Genomic DNA, 20593 nt, shown 5'->3' on the forward strand with positions numbered 1-20593 from the left:
AGTAACAAAGAAACAGAATTTCCGGAGGATGAGGCCCAGAAATCAGGATTTGAAAAAGATTCCCAGGTGACTCTAATGTGCAGCCAAGGTTGAGAACCACTGGTTCAGGAGATCAGAACTCTCAGAAGTGTGGGAGCCATCCACACTTGGAGTCACTTACAACCTTGGGATCAAGTGAAACCACCCAGGGAGGTAATTAGATAGAGGAGCGCTCTGAGCACTGAGCCCCAATGGGCACCGGCACCAGCAGTGTTCAATAGAGAGACTAGGAGTTCGCAGACCAGACTGGGAAGGAGCAGTGAGTAAGGGGGGAGGGAGAGACCCTGTCACCCTTGACATCAGAGGAACAGGCGGGAGCACCACCCCAGGTACTACCTGCAAAGGACACTTGGAACACGGACTGAGAATTGGTCATTGGATTTAGCAATGTACAGCTCATTGGTGACCTAGACTCCAGCATCCAAGAGGATGTATCTGCATCTGGTTAATCCTCTCCTCTGAGTCTTTGTAAAACAAATGGGAAGTGGTAATCTCTCATTTCTTCCAGTTTCCGGCCTGCTCCATTCTTTGTTCTGGATGAAGTGGATGCAGCCCTGGACAATACGAACATCGGCAAAGTAAGTTTCTTTCTGCATTTAATTTCCAACAGGACGCCTGGAATTCAGTGTACCCTGAGCAAAAATTGTTCGATAACTGTTGGTTAAAAATCAAATCTAAATTCAATATCTACAAGCAACATGGCTCAGGGGGATCCATTCAAGATTTAGGGGAGCCTCAGAGTTGGGGAATCTGCATGGAGTTGAGGGAAGATTGCGGTGCGGGCCTCTCCTGATCTAGAGGTTGGGACCTTAGGGTCACTAATAGGCCCCGTGGCAAACAGGACCAAATCAGTTTAATAAAGTCCAAAACTAACATCTCTAACTAAAATGTCAGAATTGAAGTTCAAAACTGTACCCCCTCCCCTTATACTTATTAACATTTATCCAGTGGCTGCACTTGTGCGGGATCATGTTTTCAGTATTTAAGACAACGAGGGAACTAAGGAAACAGCTAGCTCTTGAGAGTCCAGTCTCAGGTCAGCCTTGACGATCAGTGCATAGACACACAGCCACCTGGAGAGGCTCTCAGGCCACACTTCTTGACATGAGAGTGGGTCAACCATGGACGCATGGCCAAAGGACAGAGGCAAATACTGGCAGGACCCATCACTCCCCAGGGGAGGGGTCCCTCTGGCCCACAGACTCCTTCCTGCAGAGAAAACCCACTTCTGAGGATGGATGACGAGACTCCCGCTTCTCCTTCCAGGCGCGTCCGTCCTCCAGAAGCGGCTGGGCTTTGCATTCACAGCTGCTGATTGACCAGGAGGCTGCCCTGGTCCTGCCGACCGATGTGTTTCTCATTATTCATTTGTAAACTGGCGTCCTGGTTTACATCTTAGTCCTGTGAGCTTGGTTAAAGAGTCCACCTTTGAGAGATGTATCTGATCTTGGGGTGCCACTGAGGTTCTGAGTCTCTGAAGCTGACCTCCCCGACTTCTCTTCCGACTCTCTCTGGAAGGCTTGGGAGTGAGGACTTCCAGGAGCTGCAGTCTGAGGCACCTTCGAGTGGCATGAAGGTGCCTCTCAGCATTCCCAAGGGGCACTCGTCTAACCCACCTCTCTGGGAGCCTGCTCCCTGGACATGTCACAGTGGACATAGAACAGCACAACTTCAGACCCACACACTGGTCCCTGGACCTTGTGGGGGACAGGCAAGAGCCACATGCTGTGCCCTGCCAGACTGTCGGAGAGAAGAATGCTAGGAACAGAGAACACCTTGAATGCCAACCAGTCCGCATCAGCTGCCTGGACTCCGGGCCCGCCTCATTTGGGAGAAATCGCCCCTTTGATGCATTTGGGCACTTTGTGTCCCCTCTTCTGTTACGGGGGGTGAGGGGACATCTTATTTCGGTAGGCTGCATCTTCAGTGGCATTTAGGGTGTCCGTATCTTATTGCAAAATTCAGATGTATTCATGGTATCCCCTGGTACTAGGTCTAACATAAGATAAGACCTGTCATCACCTGTCCTGTGTATTAAAAGCCTCTTTGCTCCCAGTTTCCCTTAAGGGTGTGCGCTCCTGGCACCCCACTGTGCACTCGGGGCAGTTTTGTAGTATGAACAGCTAAGCAGCAGCTCCACCGCTGCTTGTGATCATGTTGCCCAACCCTTACCCAGGCAACTCTGCAGGCAAAACGCACGCCCTGCGTCTTTGCATCCTCCCTCCTCTTCCGTCCGGTCAGTATCCTGGGACTCAGTCCTGCATCGGGATGACTACTGTGCCCCTCAAGCTGGAGTTCCTTCTGAGTCAAAAGCAGTTTCCCTCCTCAGGGTTCAGCTCCCTGACTCACTCCTCCCTGAAGCTCGCCATTCCTGCCTCCAGCGCTGCGTCCTTAGTATCGTCCTTAGCATCGCGGGTGCAGCCAGGACCAGGGCACACGGAGAAGCCCCCTCCAGGCAGGGAGAGCGGGAGCTGGAAGCGTCTCAGTGAGCTGTGGCTTGGGTCCTAGGTCACCACCCTCCAGGCTCTGAGCAGGTGCTCACTAAGACCCATTTCTGTGCAGACTATTCTGTTCTGCTCGGTCCTGGGCACTGACCGTCCTGAAGAAGCCACCTCCCCCCCACATGACTGGGTCATGAATACGTCATTGCCATGGTTTCCCTCTTTCAGGCTTTGAGTTGGCAAAATAGGAAGTTGGAAGTTTAAATACCAGCCCTTCTTCACCCTCATAAAATATCTGAGTGGTAGTTCTTATACTGTTAATAAAGGCTTTATTTATACCATATTGTAGATAAGGTAGAATTTTATCCTTAAAAATATTCTTAAAGTTTTAGATCATAGATTTAGAGGTATCTTTCCTAACCTCTTATTTTAGACTCTGAGCTATTTCTGTGGTTGGAGTGGGTTTACCAAATTACCAGGGAGGCAGTAAGTTCTGTCACCTAAACGGGCAAACAGCCCGCAGGATCACTGTCCCCGGGCCCAGAAACGAGCCTTCCTTGCTGGTGAAGTGTGTGCTTTTTCCTTCCTCCCAGGTAGCAAGTTACATCAAAGAGCAGACTCAAGAACAGTTTCAGATGATAATCATCTCCCTCAAGGAGGAGTTCTATGCCAAGGCTGACGCCCTGATCGGCATCTACCCAGAGGTAAAGATGAGCACCCTTCCCATCCTTTCTTCCTGGAGACTTGGAGATGCTGCTGGGTTTCTGCAGTGATAAATACAGGCTTACATTATTTTTTAATTAAATAAGATTAAAAGTAACTATTCAGGTATTTTTCTGTGACAGTACAAAGAGATTTAAGATCTGAAAAGGCAAATTGAAAATTACAGAATTTTCTTTATAAAATAAGAGCATATTTACACAAAGTAAGCTGTAATATTGTATTCCTATTTCTGTAATGTTTGAATGTTTTAGGCAAAAGCAAATATCATTGTGGTAGAACTAATAAGGAACCATTTATCTTCCAAAAATACCAGAGGGAAAAACAAAGAAATTGACTGAAAGTTCCAAGTTGTATAGTAACTTTTAGAAGTGAACAAATCTTTCTTAAGCTATTCAAAATACTCGAGGTAATGGAGGATTTCTGATCATTCCATTTTTGGACAATGAGTTGCTAAGATAAAAATTTCCCTTCCTGTGCCTACAAATTGTTAGGGGACCACTGGAGATATGCTGCAGTAGAGAAATGAAAATTCTCACACGGGGTAAGGGAGGAAAACAATCTAAACAGTCTGCCCACTTTAGCGGCTCTGGCTGGGCCTGTAAATCAGACTGGCAAGACAGAAAAGCAAGCAGGAGCATCATGGCTGAGTAACCCAAAGGGGTGGCTAGAACTTGGGCTCCTCTCCAGTCTTAGGCTGAAGAGAGGAAAGGAGCGGGGGGAGGGGGAGCAGAGGTGGAAGGTGACCAGGAAAGCATGGTGAACAAGCCAGGTTTGCTCTGCAGATCACATAGGTGCCTTTCGTTGACAGCAGTCGTTAGAGTAGGGAAGGTGTGACTTTAGAAAAGCAGGACTTGTGGCCAGTGCCCGGGGCCCTTCAGTCCGCAGGCCGACGCTCTATCCACTGAGCCAAACCGGTTTCGGCAGGAAGGTGTGACTTTAGAAAAGCAGGACTTGTGGCCAGTGTTTAGAGCTTTTCCTGCATCTCAGTAGCTCCAACAGTCCATATGCCAGAGCCATATTTTGGCGTGGCACATCCTGATACCCTGTCCAGGTAATACAGAAATGAGCTAATAAAGCTGATGTAAATGCAAGCCATTGATAATCTTCTGAGGTGTCCATACCATACGTTTCCTTTCAAATGCAAGTCAAGTTTCACTACTGGCTCTTGTTTTAGGCTTAATAGCACCTTTTCCTTCGCAGAAGGACTAACTTAGCTGTCTGCTCTCCATTTCAGCACGATGACTACATGTTCAGCCGAGTTCTGACTTTAGATCTTTCTCAGTATCCAGACACTGAAGGCGAAGAAGGCAGCAGGAGACAGCGAGAGTCCCGCTAGGGTCCGAGTGGCCCGGCGCAGCTGCCGGCTCTCAGAGCGGATGAGTTAGCTGTGGTCAGGTCATCACTGTTCAGTTCTCACTCTAGTGTTCAAACTGTTGAGTAACCAACTTCTGGAGCCAGCCAGCCTGAGTGCCATCTGAGAAAGCTGAACCGTTACCAGCAAAGGAGCTGCTGCTCACTTCCGTTAGGAGTGTTTAGGCCCCGCCCGCTCCCGTAGGGAGTTTCCTGGAAGAGTTAGCTTTGAACGATTTAAAAAAAAAAAAAAAAGGTACAATTTTGTTACCATAGTTTCAAGTTCCATTTTGAAGCCCCGCCAGAAAAATTTTGAATTCTACATCCTCTTCACTCTGGTCTTGCCTTGTCCATTTAAGGAACATTTAAAGGATAGTCTTGGTTTCTGAATATCCTAGTTATAGGGTGTTGAACCTGGTTTTTGAGAAATTATTTCAGAGGAACTGATGTATGAAAATATCAATAAAAATACTCTAATTTCAAATGTTTCCAATTTACAGTTTTATAAACAAAAATTTTAAGGTGAAACTGAATTATGTCCACTTAATGCAATCTGCATTTTCTAAGTGTAATTTCTGTTCAGAAGGAAATGAATAGACTTTCCCAAGTAACAACGGACTTTGCCATGTCAGTGCACTGTTCCAGGTGGGAAAGAAAGTCAGCAGGACTTTACTTCCCTCTCAGGACAGATAGAACATTCGGAGGTGCCGCTGCTAGTGGACACTGCATGGGGCCCAGGTGCCACCAAGGGGTAGCTCCTGAAGTAGCGGACTCGCTTTCAAACTACACTCACGTCGCATATAAACAGGACGCACTGTGCCAGACGTGAAGTCACAGCCTTGCTCCCTGCTCACAGCTCCTCTGTGAACTGGAGAACAGAGACCACTCGGTCTCCCTGTGTTCCTTCTTTCAGTGCCGGCAATAGCACCTCAATCTCCGACTTTCCTGCCTTGAAAGACATCAGCTGAACACTGTCATGTCCCTTCAGTGCCATCAGAGCTGTGGCCCCTTCCTCTTCCTGGGCTGCCCGTTCTCATAACTTGGACTCAGGCAGCAGGTCCTCAGGCAGCATCCTCGCGTTCCTGAAACCACCTTCTATGCAAACCACCACGCAACAGGAAACGGGTTGGAACACCACACTCCAAAAACAAAATAGGAACCTGCTAACAGCTAGTTTACACACATTACATGGTTAAGAACCACACAAATATTGTAGCACACATGGCACTTTATCTTGAAAATGCCCAGAAGTCGGCTTGTGTAGTGGGCATCGCCGGGTCCAGTGGTGGAAGGGTAGTTGACCTAGGTTCCCACGGACAGAGCCTTACATACGCAAAGCAGGTGCGTGCAAACTGTTCCTCATTCATCAGTCATGTTGCTTTAAGTCTGCATTTTACACAAGTGTTATGGCAGAACTGACTACAGACAGGCTCACTCCTCACGGCAAGGCCTCCGCCCCGGCATGGCACTCGGAGTGGCACTCGGAGCTGGTCCTGAGCGGGGCCCTGCCTCACTTTTCCAGGCTTCCCTCCTTCCACGTCACTCTCCCGTGTCTGCCCAACCTTCAGACACATCCATCCCTGATCGCACTTTTGTGAGTCTTTAAAAAAACAATGTCTAATGTTTGCTTTTCAAACATTAAACACATTCAAGTAATCACTTGATTTCACAGCTGAGTGGCAACTCATGGTAAAAATCCTCATTGAATAAATTAAAACAAGCCTTGTCATAACTGGAGAAAAGTTGAGCACACAGAGTTGAAGTGAAAGTTTTATGACCAGAGTAGCATAAAGGATTTGTTTTTCATGCTTTCGAAAGCAGACAAAGGTCTTAGCAGGTCCAGCTCATCTCTGCCTACACGTCCCAACCTAACATTTCTAGTTCTTTGTGCCTGTGGGAGCTCCAGCGCCATCAGTGGGGAGTGTCATCGTGCTTGGCAAGAAGTGTCACATCAAAGTAGGCAGCCTCTAAAGCAGACTGAGCAGGGCCTTTGCCACAGTCACAGAGCAACCACCCACCACACCCTCTGCGCCCTCTGCCCCAGCACTGCCGGCAGCTGAGCACCTGACAGCGGGGAAGCAAGACACGGGTGTGGCAGCCCCTTCCCCAGGCCTGCCTGCCTCACGCTGTGCCCCGTCACGTGCCATGGCAGAGAACGCTGGGAGGTGAGAGACTTGGAAAGCTTGGGATACTCTAACTGCAAGTTTAAAACCTGCTCTGCTCCACTTGTAACTTCTCAGTTAACAGCCTCAAGGCGGACTTGCACCGCCCTGCACTGCACCACTGGAAAGGCACTCTGCCCTGGCCGGCGGCTCAGTGAGTTAGAGCACCATCCTGTGCAGAAGGTTGAGGGTTAATCCCTATTAAACGTACTAACGGAAGGCAACCAATCGATGCTTCTCCCTGCCTCCCTCCCTCTCTATAAAAAAGAAGAGGCCTCTGGTTCTTCGTGAGGATGCTCTAACGCCTCAGGGACGGACCGGCCATTCTTTGGAACTAAGTTACTACAATTCCAAAGAAGCCCTACTGATCCAGACATTCTTTTAAAAGACGTATCACTCTCACTGGCAGATTCAACACCTCGAATGTTCTTTACTTAACAACGTAACAAACATACCTTAAAAGTTTTTTCTATGGTAACATGTTTCCGCATAAAAATTATAAAATTTAAGAGTCTAGTTTCTTTTCTCTTTGGCAACTACTGTTGCTTGTAGTCTCCACTGTCCCCTTTATTAAAAAGCCCACCTGACCACGGGCGTGTTGGGGAGCCCGGAGCACCAGGCCCCTCCCTTCCCGCCGTCAGGCCCTGAGGTAGTTGTCCGCCAGTCCTCACGGAGGATACCTGAGGTGTGCGCTTCACCCCGAGCAGTTAGACACACAGTGGGACTGTCCCCCCGCCTCCGCGGCCACACCCCACAGGGCTCCCGTGGGGTACATGGCGGTTAGAAGTGAGAGGTCGTGTGAGTCCTCGAACATTCCTCATCGTCCGCTACGGCACTGTGGTCACAGAGGCTGGTTTTCAAGTTGCAGGTTTGTCGGTTTTAAAGATTTCAAGATGCGCCAGCATCGTCTGTTTAAACAGAAAGAAAGGAATACAAGATGTGAGGTTCAGCTCGAAAAAGTATTTGCCATAGGATTTCTATTCCAGAAAACTTTCAGTTTTTCTCATGTGCTGAAGACTCGGAAAACGCCTCCATGCTGGGAACAGTAGCCACTGTCCAGAAATGGCTTTGTGCTGGAAGCACCCCCCGGCGCACTGGGCTCTGTAAGAGCCGTGGAAACCGCCCGCGAACGTGGGTGCTCCTCCCTTCGTAGGGGCAGAGGCGGTGTCAGCACATGTGATGGCGCCTGGTCAAGTGCAGACGGAGGCGGCCGTGGCAGGGGGAGCCCGCAGCTCCCCCTCAGCTCTCCCGCCTGCGCAGGACGGCCCGCAGCGCAAAGATGAACCTGGGCCTCACCCACACGCAGGACAGGCCAGCTTCCTGCGAGAAAGAGACCAAGGCCTGCCGGGCAGAAGCTGCTGGGAGAAGCAGGCTGTGGACGCTGCTGGCTCACACCCTGTCCACCAGCAGAAAGCCTGCGCCTGCAGCACCCCGCTCCGAGTGCCCCCCATGCGAGAAAGGCTGTGTGTTCACAGCAGCAGCAGAAACCCACGGTCCAGCGAGACCACCACTGGGCCGGCCTCTCAAACATCTGTGACCCTGAAGACGCCGCAGGAAAGGAACACTGGCCACAAGGACACAACTCGAAGACACTAGTCTTGTTTGATTTTATTCAGTCTCCACGAGCTGAATTCACAACCCATAAGACCGCAAAGAATTTATCCAAAATGCTATCACGGAGGAACGCTCCCTCTAGCGGCCGCACAGTGACATTCTACTAAGTGCCCTGAATGTGTACCACTACTGTCCTCCACGAGGTCCCCAGCGCCCGCTCTTCTCCACCCCCCGAGGGACAGAAGACTGTCCACTCTTCAGCCACCAGTCCTACCTCGGGCCACCACCCACCCTGCAAGCAGCCAATATCAACAACTGCCGTGCTTGTTGAGTGTCATTTGCATCATTATGAGCCTTTACATCTACAACAGACTATTCAACAGTACGTGGTCCCTGTGGCGTAAAAGGAAATGCAGTGTCACAGTGTGGCTCAGACATACCCAGGGGGGAGTTTAAATGTGAAATAAATAGGCAACTGACGGGGCACATGCTGTGGAGCTCCAGAAGTTCCTGTGGGTTACTGTGTGGTGTTTAGAGTGTTTTACTGAAATTCCTATAAAGTAATAAGAAATAAACTGTTACCTGAAAACCCGCCCCACCAATGGGGTTTTCAGAGATGGAGCGAGTCAGGTACCGAGGGAAGCCTCTGCTTTCTTAGAGACCTGAGACGGCATCACAGTCCTAACTAACAGATGCTGAGGCAGAACAACTCAGAACACAAGAGCGCCTGGAAACTAGCCACCACGCTGTCAGAATCACTGAACCCAGAGGCGAAGGTAACTGGAAATCTCGCAGAAAGATTTTTGAAAAATGGAGACAGAAAATGAAAACAAAGACGTTACAGGAGTGGACAGTAGAAATCAGCAGTGGACAGCAGTGTGAATCCAAGAGGGGGAAGAAGACGGGCATAACCAAGGAAGCCACAGATTGTTCCAGAATGGAGACGGGGAAATGGAGCACGGCATACAGAAGAATCCACAAAAACACCCTCATGGAATTCAACACCAAGTGCCCAGACAGGCCGCCCACAGAGCACTGGGAACGGGGTTGCACCAGACCCTCTTCGACAGGAAACCTGGGCGCCTAAGACAGCAGTCACTCTTGGGTGGTGGTGGGGTGACTGAAAAAAAAAATTTCTCAACACTGCTCTGCATCTGAAACCAGATGGGATACGTGGGTGTATTCACCTTGTGAAAATTCACTGCTGACCTCACATGTTCTCTACGTGTTTTTTCAGCAACACGTTAATGTAAATGAACACAAGTGTCTGGAGTGGGTCCCTCGGGCAGTTGGAGTGACACGCATCTCTCCTCCCTCCTCCTGGACAAGGGCAGTGAGCGGCAGCGCCAGCCCCACCCACAGGCAGGCCCCCTGGAAGCCTGGGTACCTGAGGGCCGGAGCTGCTTAGAAGCTTCAATTCCGTTCTCCTCCAGCTTCCTCTTGGCGCAGTCCTGGCACCCGCTCCCTGCGAGGAGACGCTCGTTAGAAAGCTGCTGCCACCGAGGCCGCACCCCGCTCAGCCAGGGGCTCTAAGGGGCTCCTGCTTTTTCAGGAGGCGGCGCTGGAGGCCGTGGAAGGGAGACAGCAACACAGCCGTGTCCCGCACAGACACAGGGGAGCAGGAAGCTGAGCACAGATGTCCCTGATGTCGCTCCTGAGCTGCTGGGATCCCGAACCGCTTTCATTCCTGAACTGAGCCCACCACTCGCAAGATCCGTGTCTGGGCCGCTGAGCCCAGCGGTAGGGAGGCGGGGGCTGCACATGGAGGCCCGCTCCCAGCTGAGCCTCTTCTGACCCACAAACTGCCCAGCGTGCAGGCCAGAGCCCCACTCACCCCAGGAGGCCGCGGGCAGCCGAGCTCACGTGGCCACCTCGTGTATAGACAGAGGCAGGCAGAGTGGAGCAGCAGAAAGAGCATTTGCATTTCAAACACGTTAAAAAGAACATTTCCTACGAAAGCTTAGAACCTTTGCAGTTAAACTTCTGAAGGGGACGGGCCATGACCACCCCTCAGCTGATGCCCTGAGCCCGGCTGGGGGACAGGAGTGTCCTCGGGCCGTGTTCCACTACACTGTGCTCCCGGCGGAGGGGGGCGCTGTCGCCCCTTCCCCGTGGCAGGCCTGGCCTGGCACTACTGTCCTTTCAGGCCCGTGTTTAATGTGAGGACCTGTCTATGATTTACAAATAGCGGCAGGAAGACAATGGAACGTGCAGGCAAAACCAGGCGGATGAAATCCCAGATGCGCCTTACCCAGCGTGGTGCTGTCCACTCGGTCGGCATCTGGAAGAAAGGAAAACAGTCAGAGACGGAGCCACCTACGCCCCTCCAGCTGCAGGGACGGTGAGGCTGCTGCCCAGCGTGACCACCGTCAGCCCCAGGCTGGTTAGGGTCCTTGCTCTCCACCTCCCAGGGGCCACACATGAAGCCCCGGCCCTGCAGGGGGCAGGGGTGGCACCGCTGTCAGTTTCTGTCCTCACCGTGTGCCACCCTCCCCAGCCAGGAGAGGCACCTCACAACGCAAGTACACATGTCCCTGAGGCACAGACTGCAAGGCCCCCGGCGCTCCGGGAGCCGAGCGCATGCAGGCTCACATCAGGTCCTGGTGCCCGGGGCCCGGGGCCCGTGCGTGCGGAGGCGAGAGGTGGCGGTCAGGGGCAGAGGTGGCGAGAACGCCATCCCTCTCCAGAGCCATCAGAGCCTGCTCAGGGGCACCGGAGGGGACGGTTCCCCCTGCTGAGTCCAGGACCCCATCCCAGCTTCAAAACACCTGGGCGCAGCCAGGCACAGTTCACTCCTGAGCTCGGCCCACACCTATGATCAGCTGCTGGCCGCACTGGGGACCCTGAGTAAACGGGAATAGGGTCACAAACGTGAACTTCACAGCCACGGGCCACAGCGCAGCTCCCTGCTCCTCGGTGAGAAACTGGCTCTTCCGTCGGTCAGCTCGACTCAGGGCACAACGGCACCGCCCTCAAGCGGCCCACTCTGCTATTTACAGAAAGGCTGGTGGGGAAACTCGGGCGGGACGGCGCCATGGTCTCGGCGACTCTAGTCCTCCCAGCGGGTCCCGTCTGCCACCGTCCCCGTGCTGCGCCCAGGCCGTGTGGGGCCTGCGTTTCCTGTTACTCTTCAACGACAGCCAGTACAGACTCTTCCAGTCGCGTCATCCATGATTTATAAGACTCCAAGCCGGCGGCTGCCCTGTGTCGAGCTGACCAAGGTAGGAGTCGCTCTGCAACCTCGTCACTCCCGGCAGGTGAGCACCTCCCAGGAGAAGGGCCAAGGAGAGGCAGTCAACGAGCTCGGAAAGGCGTGATCTGAATGAAGCCGTCGTCCTGGGCGCCCTCTGCCCGCCGTTCTGTGAAGGACAGGCGTGCATCTGCCGGACGTGCTTTCCGTCCCGGACAGCTCCTTGAAGCGTGGCCTCTGCACCTGAGCCGGTGTGTGCGGCTCCACGCACAGCTGTCGGCTCCGCAGACTACACTGTCACCCGGTCCTCCATGATTAAAGTACACGGGGACAGTTTGGGAAATAACTAAAAACTGGTGAATTAATGGTATGTAAAATAAGAGCTCAAAAAACATCTCCGTTTTATTTTGTGGTGTGTAGATTATATCTAAAAAAAAAAAAAGGAAACGCTGGTAGGCCTGTGGTTTTACGCGGAGAGTGAAGGCTGCGTACCTGGGCTCCGCTGCCGGCAGATCTGCGTGGCCAGGTCCTGCACGTACCCCGGGAAGTGGTCGAAGCAGGCCCCGTAGGACACGACCTTGATGCCGTGCAGCAGCATGTCGGCCTGGTGCTTGAAGAAGTGGTCCTCGCTCTCCTTGAGCACCACCATGTAGTGCTCCAGGTCCACCTTGTTGGGCACCGAGTACAGGAAGAGCGCCTGGAAGATCTGGTCGCGCAGGGTCTCCCCGCAGCCCACGAACAGGAAGGACCTGGTGCGGTACAGGCTCTGGAACACCTCCTGGGAGACAACGGGGCATGAGCCGCTCGGCTGGCGCTCAGCAGGACCCGGCCCACAACTGCCTTCCCCAGGGCCACTGAGGAACGGGCAGAGGCAGCCCTGTCTCCAGGCCCCAGGCAATGTCCAGGTTACATGAACCGAAGTCAGCACAGCCTGCAGCCCACCCTGCCCACCGATTCTGAGCTGAGTGCCCACTCAATGCAAATTTTCTAAAATCGTGTACAATTTTAAAACACAAAATAAGGACATGAAATGTTGCCGTTCAGAACTGCACATGCCACACCCGGGAATTAACGTGTCTCAGTGGATCATAGACAAACTTTGGGGGGACAGGAGGCTGGCATCAGGGCAATAGGGTTTGGGGAGTGAGGGCAGCAATGCTGAGGAGGGACCAGTGACAGCGACCCAGGGGAGTGGGCACAGGGAAAGAAGGACTGTGTGGAGTCACTCGGGCCTGCAGTGGGGCCCGATCCCAGTGTGGGATGTGTAGGAGGCGGCCGATCAATGCTTCTCTCTCATTGATGTTTCTATCTCTCCCTCTCCCTTCCTCTCTGAAATCAATAAAAATATATTTAAATGAAAGGAAGAAAGGGAGAGAGGGAGGGAGGGAGGAGCAGATGGACAGAGAGAGCAGTGGCCAGAGAACAGCATCACAGACCCTGCGGGTCTGCACATCAATCGGAAGAAATTCAACTGCATCCCTGAGCCGGCGCAGGACAGCTGGGGGCGAGGAGTCAGGATGGACCCGCTGTAAGGAGCCCTCACCAAGCGCCCTCTGAGCACCTGTGCGCATGGCATGCCCAGGCCCTGGACCGCGCAGGGCGGGAGGCAGGCCCATCCCTGCAGCCCTGAGGTCCCGAAGGGCAGGACTGCCTGGAGGTCTGGAAACCAGGCGGCTGCCAGCAGAGTCCCAGGGGCCGTACCATCACTTCCGGGTCTTGTGTGACGTCCTTGTATCCCGAGGGGTCCAGGACCATCCCACAGGGGTCCGTGTAGAGGCCGTGGATGTGGAGCACTCCGTACTTGATGTGCCCTCGTGCCCACTGGAGGACCTGCCAGACATCGGAGCAACAGAGGGAGGAAGTTGGTGTCACTGGAAACAGCGTGAGGGAAACCCCTAACCGGGATTCGTGGTCTTTCACACCTACTTGGAAAGAATGAGGTGTCTGCACTGCTTATACCAGTGGTCGGCAAACTGCGGCTCGTGAGCCACATGCGGCTCTTTGGCCCCTTGAGTGTGGCTCTTCCACAAAATGCCACGTGCGGGCGCGCACGTACAGTGCAATTAAAACTTCGTGTCCCATGCACAGAAGTCAGTATTTTGTGAAGAGCCACACTCAAGGGGCCAAAGAGCCGCATGTGGCTCGCAAGCCGCTGTTTGCCAACCACTGGCTTATACCTTTAAGGCCTAGAGTAACTCCGCTGCTGGCGCTAGTCACTCCTGTCCCGTCGCATCAGAAAGGCTCTGGAGGCAGAGACGGGTGGAAAACACCCTCCACACCGGCGATCACAGCGGCCGCTGAGACTGACCGGGACCGGGGGCGGGAGGACCTCGCTTCCCTGTTCCCTGGGACACTTCAGGTGCTGCTGGGCCTCTGATGTTCCCACCAGAGAGAAGCGTACGGGAAAACGACTAGCAGAGCCCTACGTGATGTCCGTCCAAGGCTCAGAACAACGGTCCTTAACAGATGCGCGCGTGTACGTTCCAGCTCATGCCGGGGCTTTCTCCGCAGCAGGCGCTGCTGACAACCCAGACAGACAGACGGACAGTAACAGCTCTGACCCAGAACAAGCAGATGGGCAGCCACATCTCCGCCACCTGCCATCTCATTTCTCCCAGAGACACCCTTACACAGCGAGCAGGCCTCCCGGTGGGACCAGGTGGCTGGGACGCAGCAGGTGGTCTGTCCAGAGGGGGCAAGGGCACCGGGAGGCTGTGCAGCACCGCGCGGGGTGGACAGCCTGTGCCAGGCCCGTGTGCCCGGCCGCCCGGCTGCTGTCTCGGCCCAGCTGGGGAGAAAGGCTCCCAAAGGGAAGCTCTCGGGTGCGAGCCGCACTCTCAGCCAACTCAGGCCTGACTGAGTCGCGACCTCTAGCTTCCTGTGCGCGGAGGGACCCAGGCCGTCCCCCATGAAGCGAACCAGACAACACGGCAGCAATACTGGCTCCCAGTCAGACTAGTACACTTGTGAGCACACACCAAAGGACACGGCTGCCAGAAGAGAAGTCACTCAATGAAGCTACATTTCACCTGAGTGAAAAGGAAAACAAAAATGCCAAATGCTCACCCGTCCTGTGGGTAAAATGTACTGGGTTTTGTTTTTGAGTAAAACTAGTGTTGGCAAGACATGAGAAAGGGAGCCAGGCGTCCCTCGGACATTTTGTGGATTTGGTTCCACAGCGCCGCGGTAAAGCGAGCGCCACAATAAAGCAAGCCGTCCTCTTTCTGCTGGTGGGAGGTCCTGCCTTCAACTGGTAAAAAACGCAAACGTGTCAAGCGCAGTAAAGCGAGACCTGCCTACACTCCACAGAGAGCTGGTGGGACTAGAAACTGGCAGCCTTGCTGGAAAACCATTTAATTTATATCACCATCTTTAACAGAGTCACACCCTGCCGTGGCCAGCGTGTTCAGTGGTTAGAGTGGCAGCGGTGCACCCAAGGGTCTTGGGTTTGAGTCCCAACCAAGGGTACATACCTGGGTGGCAGGCCCCTCCCCACCCCCTGGACAGGGTGCATGGGGGAGGCAACCAGTCGATGGGTCTCCCTCATATCGATGTTTCTCTGTCTCTCCCCACCCTCATTCCTCCCTCTCTTACAATCTCTCTGAAAAACAATATAAAAAATACCCTCAGGTGAGGATTAACAAAAAAAGGTCATACCCTTTGACCCTGAACCTCTTCTAGGGACTTATGCTAAAGAAATAAACAGAGAGGCATAGAAGTATAAGGATTTTCATTGCAGCATTATTGATCAGCTGAAAATATGCTAATAGTAAGAGAGGAAAGGCAACAATTATACTTTAGTTTTACAATTACACTGTCCTTTAAAGTCATGTTTTTTAAAACAGCTTAATGGAGTTCTGGTCAGGATGGCAGAGTAGATAAACACTGCTCGCCTCCTCCCACGACCTCATATAAATTACAGCTAAATTCTACAAACGTCCGCCTGCAGACTCGCTGAGCGGAACCCCCAGAGCCAAGGATATAGAGCAGCAGACATGGCAAGATCATGCCCCAAAGAAATATGATCTCAGAGGCAAAAAAATAATTTAAAAAATTTAAAAAGCCAAGGACAGAAAAATGCTCACAGTAAAGTATTTGGGGGGGAGAAGGGGATCAGGGTAATAACTTCTACATGTTGCAATCCCACTTTGTGGCGTTTTTTAAAAAACAAATTAACCAAAATTCATAGCACTAGGACTGCATGCTTCTGCTTTCCTTAGCGACTTCCTACAATCAATGAATGAACGCAGAGGAGAAACCCCAGGTCAGCAGGACGGAAGGCAAAGACAAGAGCAGGCCCCGAGCAGCTCCGGGAGGGAGGGCAGAGCCCTGCACTCAGCTGCCTGCGAAGGGACTGGCGCACAGTCCAGACCAAGCGAGGGCCGTGTCTCACAGTGGGGAGGAGCGGACAGCTGAGGGGCTCTCGCAAAGCCGGACCTCACACCTACTCCCAGCCTCTTCCCTCCCGCCCACTCCCGCCCCGGACCCTCAGCCTGCACCTTGGTCTTGTCCTTCAGGTCCAGGGACTCCATGGGCCTGTTCTGCTGCTGCCCGAAGATCTCCAGCAGGTTGTCGTAGTTGGTGGTCAGCACCATGGTGCCCCGGTCCATCAGGCTGAGGATGGACTGCAGCACCTGCGGGTGCTGGAGGTGCTGCTCCAGGTTGTCGAAGATCTCCATCAGGCAGTCCTGGAAGAAGTTGGGCTTGGTGTCGCCCGTCCGCTACAGAAAGGTGGACGGAGTTACAACCACATCACGTCTCGGCAACATGAGCCCCACCCGGCAATACTCTGGGTGCGAGGGAGGGAAGGGAGAAGGAAGGGGACCCTGACCTCGCAGGTAATTACACTCCAGAGGAGGGACACACAGTTTACAAACACATGATAAGTGCTAAGTGTTAAGTGCTTTGGGGAAAGTGATGCCGAGAAGAGGAAAGGGGCAGCTGCTGCTGGGGCACAGGGTAGGTGGGTCGCAGGCAGGGCGGCCTCTCTGATGAGGGGCATTTGGCAGTGGGGCCTCTGGAGAGAGTATCCCCAGAGGCGGGAACAAGCGCAGGCACCGAGGTAGTAGCACAGGTGGGTCCAAAGGTGAGCAAGGAGCCCCCACGCAGGAGGAGTGAGGGGCGGTCAGAGGCGACCCAGCACCAGACCAGGTGGGGCCTTGAAGACCAAGGGAAAGACCTTCCCTCCGAGAGCTGCCACAACGGGTGTTCCCTTCGTTGGGGTCCAGGGAATGGTGTGTCTCAATGGCACACATGGCGGAGGAGCCGCAGGATGAGAAGGCATGTGGCCCTGGGGCAGCACCAAGGTGCTGTGGCCGTGGTAAGAGCTGCCGCAGTGGAGCCCGTGGGATGGGTGTGGGAGGAGAAGTAAGCAACTGGCGACAGGGAAACAAACGACTCCTGGGAAGAGCTGTGCCGGGAAGGGTCAGCTAAGCGGGGGCAGGAGCCAGGAGGAGGCACTCCCAGGAAGAGTGCCCCTCGCCAGCCACCGCACAGGGCAGCACGGGCAATGGAGCCGGGCTGTGCATTCGCACGGAACCCCTCGCCCACCCTCTGCCTCTCCATCGCCTCTGCTTCCGCTGTCCCTCAGAATTCACCTGTCCCGGCCCTCCGAGCCCGCTGATGTCAGCTGTCACAAGACTCTCAGATCATCACCTAGCCCGTGGCTCCGGGTGTAGGGAGCGGCTATAGGGTCAAGCCTCGGATTGACCTAAGTCAGGGCCACAAACAAGTCCCAGCTTGGAGGGCAGAGCCCTCTTAGCATAATTAAGCTGAACCTTACAGCCCTCCCTAGTTCCTTCCCAGGTAGCTAATGGGCTGTGGGAGGCGCAGGAAGTGCTGCCAAAACAAGGTGAAACGCACAAGAACATTGTAAACATGCTGACCACTTCCCGTGTTTTGCTTTGTGTGCTCTGACTATAAAATAAAGCCTCGGTTTGGAGGCTTGGTTTTTTCTGTCTTCATCCAAGCACAGGAGACCCACCGAGCCCCAGTTGTATTGTTTTCTTCTTTAATCCTTCACCGCCTCTCCTCAGGCTCACCCTTGGCCGTGCTGGCACGGCACATCTGGGCACTCCCCTTTCTGACCCCCACCCCAATTCTGAAAACCCTCCCACTGTTCCTGGGGGGTCTGCCCTCAGTACACCCCACACCTCCATCCTCACCGCCTTCCCCACCTGAAAACTGGCTCTCCCACTCCCTGATCCAGAGGGTGTGGGTGGCTCCCGGTCACTGTCGCCTCCCCGCTGTACTTCCTTCAGCTTGTGCCAAGGGATCCTACTGCACCAAGGTCTCGGCACGCCCCCATCTCTCTCCTGCCATGAGCTGGTCCCATCCCACCACGGCCACCTCCCAAACCTCACCGTTACCCTTTCCAGAACCTCTGCTCAGCCTCTCCCTCCACCTGCCCCGCTCTCTAGCCCCGGCAGCTCCCAGGACGTCCACCCCATCCGACCTGCAGCCAGGCACCTGCCCCCCCTGGCCTGGTCTCTCCCTCCCTCGCTGCCAGGCTTCTCCCAGGAGCAGCTTAGATCCCACAACCACTACAACCACTACCTTGAGAAGCTTCCAGCCCCGCTGCCCTGCCCTGCCCTGCCCTGGCTTTGCTGGAACTAATTCCCTGGCAAATCCCAGCCCTGACTCCCAGCTCCCCACCGACCTCGCCTGCTCTCAGCCTGCAGAACTCGCCTGGCAACAACTCTTTTTTATGAAGTTTTCAAAAGTAAAGAGAAGAGTAGAATGAAGCTCACCTCCCGGACTAAACAAGTGGCAGCCCACCTGGCCTCGCCTCAAGTGCACACCCTCCCCTGGATGGGCAGGTCTGCCCAGCAGCCCTGCCACCTCTCAGTTCACTGACCCCTCCCCCTTCTGCCCACGACAGGCCCGGCATCTGGCCTTAAAGGACCAGAGAGGAACCACGCTGGGCTTCTCGGGCCAGTCTCTGTGCCACTGCTGAGCTCTGTGCACAGCACTGGGGCCCACGGAGCTGCACGCACAGAAAGGCAGCAGGAGGGCCACCCGTCCTGGGACCTCGCTGCTCCTCATCACAGAACACCCACATCCGGCACAGGCACCAATGGGAACGCTGCCCAGACCCTGGAAAAATGGGTGTGGCCACGTGACACTGGCCAACATGGTGGAAATGGACGTGGTCCATGTTGGCGCAGCAGGAAAAGGACCAGGGCCCCGCAGTCGGGCTGCCTGCAGGTTTCTATGTGAGAAACGTAGTGTAATCCCGTGGCGGGGGTCTCCTTCCACAGCAGCCTAAACGCTCCCGATGCCGACTTTCCCCACTTGCTCCTGTGCTGGGCCTCGTCCTCCTCCTCCTCCCCTTCCTCCTCCTGACCCAGTTCCCAGACGACAGCTGTGCTTCTCCAGTAAACACCGGGGTGACGAGAGGAACCTGTCCTGGCCCGTGTGATGGTGACCTGCCACACACCTGTGCAGGGTGACCCCCACTTCTGCAACGACCCCGACTCCAGGCATCACTCAGCCACGACCTCTTGCAGCACCAAGTGCTTCTCTCCACCAGGTCACGTCCATCTGCAGACGAGCCAGCACTGCTCCCACCTTGAAGTGCTTCTAGGAACCAGTCACGGCAGAGATGCGGCTGGCCAGCCCCGGCCCAAAGCGCACCTCAAGGCAACCCCTCACTGAGTGACAGGAAACCACAAGGCTCGACCCAGCGCAGCCAGACGACACCCGACAGCCCACAGGCAGGCTCCACGGGACACGGCTGTTTCAGGAGCCCCCGGCTGTCCCTAGCTTCACTGCTTAGAGGCGGGATTCTGAGGGATGGAAAGATTTCCAGCTCCTCAGCCTGACGCTTCTGAGAAAGACACACGTAGGCTCTAGGCTCATAGAAACTGAACGTGAGGGCTACGGACTCACCACCTGGCCCAGAACCAAGCGACCCCGGGACACCTGAGCAGCACTCACCGGTGACATCTTCCGGATCAGATCGTGGGCAACGACCAGCAGGTCCCGGTCCTTCATCACCTTCCTGCGGAACTGGGCCGCGTCCCCGGGGTGCAGCACGTCCAGCTGCTCCGCGGTCTCGATGACGGCCTCCAGGCAGCTCCGCCAGGAGCAGAGCGCGGGGATGCCGGGGGCCGCGGCCGCGCTGACGCCCGTGCCGATCACCAGGAGCAGTTCCTGCGGCTGTTTCTGGATGAGGCTTTTTAAAAACTTTCTACTTAAAAACCGGAGGGAGAGAATGAAAGTCCGCGTGAAAGGACGGCACCCGAACAGAAACAGCGCGTTTGGGGAGACGTGCAGGTGCTGGGTCCTGTCGGCCTGGCACAAGCACACACGCACATGCACGCTGCCCGTCTCCGCTGCTGCAGCAGGAGCGCTGTGATCTCTGTCTGTCCTACACGCTCCATCCTGTTCCACAGGGGCCGTGGGGACAGCAGCACCTTGTTATCGAGTCCCAGGGTTAAGCGCACAGGTAAGTGACGTGACCTCTCAACAAAAAGCACCGCCATTTTCATTCTCCGGAGCCGCAAAGAGCTCGGAAACAATGACGGCGGCGAAATGATCCCTGCTTCCCGTGACGGATAAAATCCTGGCAAACGCTGGTTTTCTGCCACTTACCCATCCCCGCGCTTTGCAAGAGCAGCGCCTCCGACCTGGCGTAACCTGGGTCTACGGCAGACTGCCCCCCGCCCTCCGCGGCCACAGCCGTCTGAGCCGGGGGCCCCCTGACCCTGCTGCTCCTGGGAGACCAGGTCCTGGTCACGTCCTGGGGCATTGCTGATGCTGACGCAGAGGATTACAGCCCCTGCGACTCCATCCGACCCAGCTTCTACCCTCCCTCTCGCCGCTGTCGGTGACAGAGCTACCAACCTGCACCAGGAGGCGTTCACTTGATTTACCTGGACTTTTGTTCACTTCTGTGTGTTGTCTTTTCCAGTGAATCCATCTGTGAATCCTAAAGGGAGAAGTTAGTCAGAAGCGACTTCCATTTCCCAGATGGAAGCTGTGTGGTTAGTGCGGGGAAGAGGGAAGGCGGGGGTGAGAGCAGAGGTCCTGGGCGTTCGCTTACACTGGGCACCTGAGAAGCGTCAGCACAAAACACGCGTCAGCGGCTCCTGCGCCACCATCCCTCCCCCGGGCTGCGGCTCCGGCCTCTG

The 20593-nt window shown here is 54.6% G+C and overlaps 2 protein-coding genes across 6 annotated transcripts in view; one reads left to right on the forward strand and one right to left on the reverse strand.

The window, feature by feature from the left end:
* The window catches only part of SMC1B (structural maintenance of chromosomes 1B), a 63944-nt gene extending 56310 nt beyond the window's left edge, over nt 1-7634 (forward strand). Inside the window, exons 23-25 of one of the 2 annotated variants that reach the window (XM_005886022.2) lie at nt 548-617; nt 3074-3184; nt 4438-7634. In XM_005886022.2, the coding sequence (XP_005886084.1) occupies nt 548-617; nt 3074-3184; nt 4438-4539 (283 nt within the window). In that variant the 3' untranslated portion in view covers nt 4540-7634. The remainder of the gene's footprint in view (nt 1-547; nt 618-3073; nt 3185-4437) is intronic. The other variant, XM_014533177.1, reaches the window with a different exon arrangement.
* The window catches only part of FAM118A (family with sequence similarity 118, member A), a 22950-nt gene continuing 9482 nt past the window's right edge, over nt 7126-20593 (reverse strand). Inside the window, exons 1-9 of one of the 4 annotated variants that reach the window (XM_014533179.1) lie at nt 20506-20571; nt 20336-20391; nt 19398-19653; nt 15959-16180; nt 13161-13289; nt 11952-12237; nt 10521-10550; nt 9657-9734; nt 7126-7623 (exon numbers count right to left, since the gene is read on the reverse strand). In XM_014533179.1, the coding sequence (XP_014388665.1) occupies nt 7604-7623; nt 9657-9734; nt 10521-10550; nt 11952-12237; nt 13161-13289; nt 15959-16180; nt 19398-19653; nt 20336-20382 (1068 nt within the window). In that variant the 5' untranslated portion in view covers nt 20383-20391; nt 20506-20571 and the 3' untranslated portion in view covers nt 7126-7603. Of the gene's footprint in view, nt 7624-9656; nt 9735-10520; nt 10551-11951; nt 12238-13160; nt 13290-15958; nt 16181-19397; nt 19654-20335; nt 20581-20593 lie in introns of those variants that run through there. The other 3 variants (XM_005886019.2, XM_014533180.1, XM_014533178.1) reach the window with 3 other exon arrangements.

This window comes from Myotis brandtii, unplaced genomic scaffold, assembly GCF_000412655.1.
Source record: "Myotis brandtii unplaced genomic scaffold, ASM41265v1 scaffold952, whole genome shotgun sequence".
Classification (NCBI taxonomy): Eukaryota; Metazoa; Chordata; class Mammalia; order Chiroptera; family Vespertilionidae; genus Myotis; species Myotis brandtii.